This window comes from Rattus rattus, chromosome 10 (genome assembly GCF_011064425.1).
Source record: "Rattus rattus isolate New Zealand chromosome 10, Rrattus_CSIRO_v1, whole genome shotgun sequence".
NCBI classification, from domain to species: Eukaryota; Metazoa; Chordata; class Mammalia; order Rodentia; family Muridae; genus Rattus; species Rattus rattus.
This window is the reverse complement of record NC_046163.1, coordinates 36,448,767-36,456,431: the sequence shown is the minus strand read 5'-3', so window position 1 is coordinate 36,456,431 and position 7,665 is coordinate 36,448,767. Positions and strand designations below refer to the sequence as shown.

At 47.1% G+C, this 7,665-nt stretch overlaps 1 protein-coding gene across 4 annotated transcripts in view; it reads left to right on the top strand.

Moving 5' to 3' along the window:
• Positions 1-1,228: 1,228 nt before the first annotated feature.
• Positions 1,229-7,665, top strand: part of Tex35 (testis expressed 35) — a 12,061-nt gene continuing 5,624 nt past the window's right edge. For 3 of the 4 annotated variants that reach the window (XM_032915212.1, XM_032915214.1, XM_032915213.1), the window contains exons 1-5: positions 1,460-1,486; positions 2,173-2,223; positions 2,806-2,874; positions 5,877-5,933; positions 6,556-6,615. In XM_032915212.1, the coding sequence (XP_032771103.1) occupies positions 1,460-1,486; positions 2,173-2,223; positions 2,806-2,874; positions 5,877-5,933; positions 6,556-6,615 (264 nt within the window). Of the gene's footprint in view, positions 1,377-1,459; positions 1,487-2,172; positions 2,224-2,805; positions 2,875-5,876; positions 5,934-6,555; positions 6,616-7,665 lie in introns of those variants that run through there. The other variant, XM_032915215.1, reaches the window with a different exon arrangement.

The following is a 7,665-nucleotide window of genomic DNA, read 5'->3' as shown; positions in this document are numbered from 1 at the left end:
GCTCTTGGGCCAATGGAAAAGGAGATGGCCTTGACTACAGGTCTTGGAACCATTCAGCTGAGCGGTGCTTCATTTATATGTGGGAAATGGGCCTGGACAGCTCAGCCCACATTCCCCGCCCCTTGCCTGGACCAGCCTGAAGTATAACATTCTCCTTTGGTTGGAAGCGAGTGAGCTCCAAGGTTCTCAGCGGGGAAGGGGCTTCCTTGGAAATCACTACCTGGGAGATGCATCTAACATGGCTGCAGGCAGCTCTGGAGGAAGCTGACCCGAGGAGGACCCAGCAGCTGCATGAAAGCAGAAGTCAGTGTGGTGAGTGGTACAAGGGTGGCACATAATTCACACATATTCTGGGTTACTTCCTGTGGGCTACCTGCCCTTAGAATGCCCAGGCTGACTCCTCTGTGCCAACTGTAGCCCGTGAGACAAGAGAGAGGAAAATGGAATCCAAGTGAGAAGAGAAATCAGGTTCCCCAACCCAGATTCTGAGTCGTGTGAGGCCCCAGGAGATGCCACATGCCTCCCATTCTTCATGTTAACACAAATCTCAGTTACCCTCTGTGTTACACACACACACACACACACACACACACACACACACACACACACACACACACACAGTCTTCCTGTCTTAAGCACTATTCAATATTTCTTCTTGCTCTAACCCTCTTCCGCATGAAAAAAACGAGTCAAGAGAAGAGATGGGATGGAGGCGGATATGGAGCTTATAGGAGTGAAGAAGCGGGTGTGAAAGAGAAGCCAGCCATCTGCAACAGCTTCTCCTGATCTGCGGGTGAAGCCTCCTGCATCAGGAACCAAAACTCGACTTCACCCAAGGTGTGTGTCTTAGTTAGGGTTTTACTGCTGTGAACAGACACCATGACCAAGTCAAGTCTTATAAAGGACAGCATTTAATTGGGGCTGGCTTACAGGTTCAGAGGTTCCGTCCATTATCCTCAAGGCAGGAGCATGGCAGCATCCAGGCAGGCGTGGTGCAGGCAGAGCTGAGAGTTCTACATCTTCCTCTGAAGGCTGCTAGTGGAAGACTGGCTTCCAGGCAGCTAGGAGGAGGGTCTTAAGCCCAAGCCCACAGTGACATACTTACTCAGGGCCACACCTACTCCAACTAGGCCACACCTCCTAATAGTGCCACTCCCTGGACCAAGCATATGCAAACCACCACAGTGTGTCTGTGCTTCCAAATGGCTGGCTGAGGTTCTCAGCATTCCCAGGCCTAAGGCCTTTTGGCTTTGGAATCTGATGAGAGCCTTTGGTCTCAGGGGCAACAGCAGACAGACCCAAAGCTTGCCAGCATACGAGTCCTGGCATTGTGACCTCAGCTGTTCCGCCCACAAAGAGGTGATCAGCCCAAGCCTGTAAGTTATATAGGACGGTGGCCTGGTCACAGGGGGCTGTTGTAGGGAGGTTGGGAAGTTGAAGAACATCTGGCCCTTCCATCATGTCAGCCAAGAGGAAAACTAACCTGGTAAAGGAAGAGTATTGTTGGGCACGGTGGGGCCTCTGTGTGCTCTTACCGAATGTAGGCAGGACAGACTGGCCACTGGAAGTAATCCTGTGAGCCTTCCAACTTTCTTTCTTTCTTTCTTTCTTTCTTTCTTTCTTTCTTTCTTTCTTTCTTTCTTTCTTTGTTCAGGGCACAAAGCAGCCTCTTGCCTGGAATGGTTCCCTAGCCTTGGGGTGGGAAAAAAGAGGCCCACACTGTTCCCATGTAAGACCCACTGCTCTTCACCACTGCACACAGTCCAAGTCCCCGCCAAGGCCTGTGTCTAACTGGTGGACCTAAGACTCAAAATAACCTTGATAGATTATTAGGCCCACTTCATAGAGGAGAAAATGGAGGCCCTGGCACTCAGTAAGATGCCCACATTGGTATTAAAAGAGGGGACAGCTGAGATTAGAACACAGGACACACTCTTGAAACAACCTTCTGGGGCTTTCCTGAAAGCGGTTCAAAAGGACTTTCTCTAGCTGCTGGATAGGCACATGCATGCTCATTAGAAACAGATAACAAGCCCAGGTTCAGTGGCCAGAAGCAGACAGCATGCTGGGACTGTGTGAGCCTGTCCTCAAGGGCAGATCACAGAGCTGGTTACTGGGGGGGTCTTCCCCTAATCCTGAGATGTGGCCAACTATGGCCTCCTCTCTCTGCAGAAAAAGAGCTACAAGGCCGTTTGCATGGAACTGAAGCCAGAGCTGACACAAGTAAGCTGGTTTGAAGTTACGCTAGCAGCCAGGCCTGAGATCCATGGGGAGGTCACTGGAGACAGGGTCAGCTTCTGTTCTTGGTGTCCAAAGCCTGCCTATCCTACGTGCTGGGGCACATAAAAGAGATAAGTTCCTTGTCTTCATAATTCTTCACCCCGGCAACCAATCAGACTCACAAATGACTTAGAATGTCAGCTGTGTTGCCTTTGACACTGAGAATGAATATTAGGAGACAGGGGAAGGCCTCCCCTGAAACAAGTACATGAGGACATGCTGGCAAAGCAGAGTCTGAGAAAGGACCTTCTAGACAGAGGGAAGCAGCAGCCTGAGGAGGGAAGCTTGGCTGTGCAGGAGAGCAAGACAGGCAGGAGGAGTTGGGGCCCCGCTGAACCAAAGGAGGAGTGGAACACACTGAACCCATCGAGGACAGAAAAGGGTGGAGGAGACATCTGCATAGCCAGGACCACCAGCTTTTGTGTCCTGTCTCCAGGGAGGCACAGGATTCAGGATGGTCTCCCTAGCCTCCATAATCCCACCCACATGTGTCCAGGGCTTCTGTGTTTCTGTTTCGATCCACAGATATATGATGTCAAAGGACTTAAACAAGAAGGGCTATGCATCAGAAAAGGGATGACACAGGAGCTGAAGGTCAGTGCTTGGGCCTGGTGGCTTGGGGACAGATCAGCATGGTGAAGGGGTGGCCCAGTCAGCTAACGTCTGAGTGTTGGTCCCTGCTGGCACCTGCAGCCTGGAGACTTCATTCATTCAGGTGTTACTGTTTAATGCTGTTAGTTTGAAGCTATTTGAATTACCTAGAGCTGGCAAAGAATGGCATATGGATTCTAGTACACATTTCGCCCAGCTCCCCCCAGTGCTGTCAGTTTATCAATCACTCTATGTTGCAGTAAAAATAAAAAACAGCGGAACAGGCTTATACCCTGGCGGTCACTAGTTCTGGCTCCAATGGGTCACTGGAACTAACGCTAATGTATCTCAGATTAGCATCTCTTCCAGCGGCTCTCTGCTAACCACGAACTCTCTGGTTCCAGCTACCCAGTAAAATCATGGTTCTAGAAGTCTAGCGGTGGCTGGCCTATCGTGGCTTCCTGCCACAGACTCTACCCACGCTCTCTGCAACCGCCCCCTGGTAGCGAAAGCAGAAACTCCCAGTAAAATCAAGACCCAACAGACTGTAACCCAACAATCAGATTTACATGTTAAATTCTCAATCCACACAATACATTCACTGCCAGTTAATAAAGATATAAACTGTCCACCCAGACAAGATAAAAATGACTTAATCCACCTGGACCTGGATCATCCTACTCTGTCGTCTCCATTTTGATTCCTTCGCTTCTCCTCCCCCTTCCTAGACTTTTTCCCCACCTACCCTTCCTTCTCAGCCAAAGATAGGCTTCGCCTTATCCTGGACCCACCTTGCTGCATAAAGACATCATCCTACAACTTTATTTTCTGTTTCTGTTTTCCTTTCTACACACACATATGTACACAGAAACACACACACACACACACACAGAGAGAGAGAGAGAGAGAGAGAGAGAGAGAGAGAGAGAGAGAGAGAGAGAGAGAGAACCCTCCATGCTTTTAATTCAACCAACCTATGATTAAAAATATTTGGTAAACGTTACATATATTGTTCCATCACTTTCCAAACAAGACAACATAACAATCATTTGCTCCACACTCACTTGCATTGTGTATTTAAGTGCTCCAGGAATGATTTAAAGTGTATGGTGGGGGGTGCTCAGGATGTGGGGGTGCCAGCATTGGCAGATTTGGATATCTGCAGGAGTCCTAAAGCCAGTTCCTCTCAGATGCCCAGGAACTGCTGTGGGAACTTCCCCTTCTGGATAATGATGGGTGGGTATCTAACTGTATCTATCTCCCTTTCCTGGGCTCTTCCCTTGACCCTCATCATGGAGAGTCCTGAAACCAATCCTCCACGGATACCCAGAATTAATGGCACTGTATATTTTCTGAACCATTTGAGAGTTAAGTTTACCTACACTTTTAATGTTTACTTTCTAAAGTCAAGCATGTTCTCTAACACATTTTCCTGTGTAATTATCCAAATTAAGTCATTAACAAAGCCTTTATTTTGGTGTTACTGGCTGTCTCATTACTTTAACAACAAAATCAACTGCCCTGGGCTCTAATCCCTCTCATGTCTATAGTCTACCTATAGTCTCTCTCTCTCTCTCTCTCTCTCTCTCTCTCTCTCTCTCTCTCTCTCTCTCTCTCTTCTCTCGTGTGTATGCATACACACATGCATGTTTTATCAGTGTAAAGTTAGAGTTTCAAGTATTTATAAGCCTCCAGATGTTGGTATTGGGAATGGAACACAGATCCTCTGATAGAGCAGCAAACATTCTTTTTTTTTTTCTTAATTAACTTGAGTATTTCTTATATACATTTCGAGTGTTATTCCCTTTCCCGGTTTCCGGGCAAACATCTCCCTCCCCCCTCCCCTTCCTTATGGGTGTTCCCCTCCCCATCCTCCCCCCATTGCCGCCCTCCCCCCAACAGTCTAGTTCACTGGGAGTTCAGTCTTAGCAGGACCCAGGGCTTCCCCTTCCACTGGTGATCTTACTAGGATATTCAATGCTACCTATGAGGTCAGAGTCCAGGGTCAGTCCATGTATAGTCTTTAGGTAGTGGCTTAGTCCCTGGAAGCTCTTGTTGGTTGGCATTGTTGTACATATGGGGTCTCGAGCCCCTTCAAGCTCTTCCAGTTCTTTCTCTGATTCCTTCAACGGGGGTCCTATTCTCAGTTCAGTGGTTTGAGCAGCAAACATTCTTAACTGCTAAGACATCTCCAGCCCATTATGTCTCTTCAGTGTGAACTACCCTTTCAGAGATAACTTCCTGGAAACTGACAGTTTGGAGGATTTATTTTACTGAGGGGCCCTTTCTATTTTTTTGTACAAATAACTTTTATTCTCCTGATGTAATTATGCTCACTGCCTCTGTCTGCTAACCTAGGCCTAGCCCTGGATCAAACTCCTCTCCAAGCTGACTGATTCAATCTGGCTTCTCTCTCTTGGCCTCTCCTGAATTGCTCTGCTTGGCCTCAAACAAACTCTGGCAATCTTTTCTGATTTTCTGCCTCCTTCTCGCTCTGGCCCATTCTGTCTTTACCTGTGTCTAACTTGTTCTCTCTTCAGCCCATCTTTCTATCACTGTCCCTATAAAACTGCCTCCCTTTCCTCCCTCTTCTGCTGAGAATTGGGCAGATCCTATTCTGTCATATCTTTCTCTGATTCATCACTTTGTCTGCCACTCAACTATCACTGTCAAACACAGGTGCTTCCTTCTACAAACAAACTTTGCCTTCATTGTTTGGGATTCAAGGTTCATCTGTATTCCACCCAGAGGGATTAAAGATGTGTGCCAAGGGCTAAGGTACACAACTAGAAACGGGGATTTTCAGTAAATAGCACAGTCTCCAGATCAAATATCCTGCAACAATCTGTCTGCTATTTCTAGGTTTAGGCTGGGTGTTTTAGACGAGCCTTTTCAGTGTCTCCTCTGCAGGACTTCCACAGTCCTTTCCCTTCCTCTATTTCGTAGTGCCCCAAGGACCTTCCCTTGTCGACTTCGCTGTGTGTGTCTCACATTTATTTCCCCAGAATGGACTCAGGGAGGTGAGAGAAGAACTCACAGAAAAAATTGAAGAGATAAAACAGGTAACAGCATAAGGCTTTGGCCAGAGAAGAGAAGCTTTAAAGGAGATAGAATTTGCTAGCTCTGAATAGAAAGGCAAGGAGGACTTCCGTGGAAAAGCAGAAAACCTAACTGGCACCTGGCCCCCACAGTGTTTCAACCCTCGTCAGAGTAGAATGTTCTTTCTTCTTCCATGCCTAAGCCCACTTTTGAATCAGTTGAGGACTCCCCGCTAGTGTGCGAAGGTTGGTGGCAATGTAACTTCAGCAATGAGAGTGAAGAGGAGCTGACTAGGAATCTGGAGACGGTCACAGATTAACCATCTTCCTTACACATCGTATCCCTATGATACGATCACCAGCAGCTTACTGAGGGAACAGGGCATAAGCTAGAAGGTGTGATTCAAGCTGTAGTCTGAGCTCCACAGGGAAACCCTGTCAAAGCTGACCATAACAATGGCTTGGTGTAGCCTGTAGCCCCAGCCTGGCACAGACTTCTTGGAAAGAAAGTGGGCGATATAGCCTATTGTTCATCTCTTCCCAGTATCCAGCTGCTGTCCTTTACTTAAGATGCCCAGAAGGTCCTCTGGCTGGCTTCAGTAACACACGTGGTGCCTTGTTAAATCGTGCTTTTCTTCCTCACTAGATAAAGAGTTTAATGGACAAAGATTTCGATAAACTTCATGAGTTTGTGGAAATTATGAAGGTAAGCTTTCACTGTATGCCTGCAGTGGGTCACCTGGGAAATGATGGGAGAGAGGCCAGGCCCCTGCCCTTGAGGTATCTGTAACCCACTAGATAGAACTGGATGTTAAGTTACAGGCTGTCTGTTAATTAGGGGTTTAGAAGTAGGAGTAATGAGTGAACGTGGGGGTTAGGAGAGAAGTCCTTAGGGAAAATGTGAGCCTTAAGGCTCGATGATTATGTTGGGAACTTAATATGAGTGTAACAAAGGCCCACAATGACTTGCAATAAGAGCCCTAGGTGTGAACGTTCACATAGGGCCTGACCCCCTCCCCGCACCCCCATAGAACCTTGGGAATCCCTGATTAGAGCAATGGCTCGAGTGTTTTCAAGACTTCTAAGGGACACTGGGCTTACCAGATAATTGAAATTCATGCTAAACCTACAGTCTACAGATCAGAGTGGTCCGTGATAAGCAGAGAAATGAATATGCACCCATAATTCTAGGGTGGCTTCTTCCCATCTTAAGATGGATGTCCTAAGAATCCCCTAAGAGCATATTAAAAACATCCATTCTCCCAAACTCTATGCTGAACAAAAACTTCTCCGAGGTGGAGTTAAGTGCCCACAAATGATTTTAAAATGTATATATGTGTTTCCATATGTGTATACGTATGTGTGTCTGGAGATGTACAGATACATAGTAAGATAGTCTTTGTAGCCCATGCTGGTTTCCAACTTTTGATTACTCCTGCCTTACCCTGAGTTCTGGGATTGCAGGCCCACCTCCCACACTTGGCTTCTTCGCACAGGATCTGAATGTGTGCTCTCAGATGCAAACCAGGTCCTAAACTTGAGCACATTCATCAACCTGCACATTAAAATGAGGTCAGAGAGTCCTGTCTTACTGCCAATGCTCCGCCCCCTTAAACCCAGGCTCTCCTCATAACAAACAGATCAGGATCTTTGAGGTTGAGGTCCCAGCAGCAAGAACTTAAATTTCTTCAAGGCTGAGAACTGTATAGCCATAAAGTTTTAAATATGATAGAGGTGAATTTCTTTTGGTGGTATA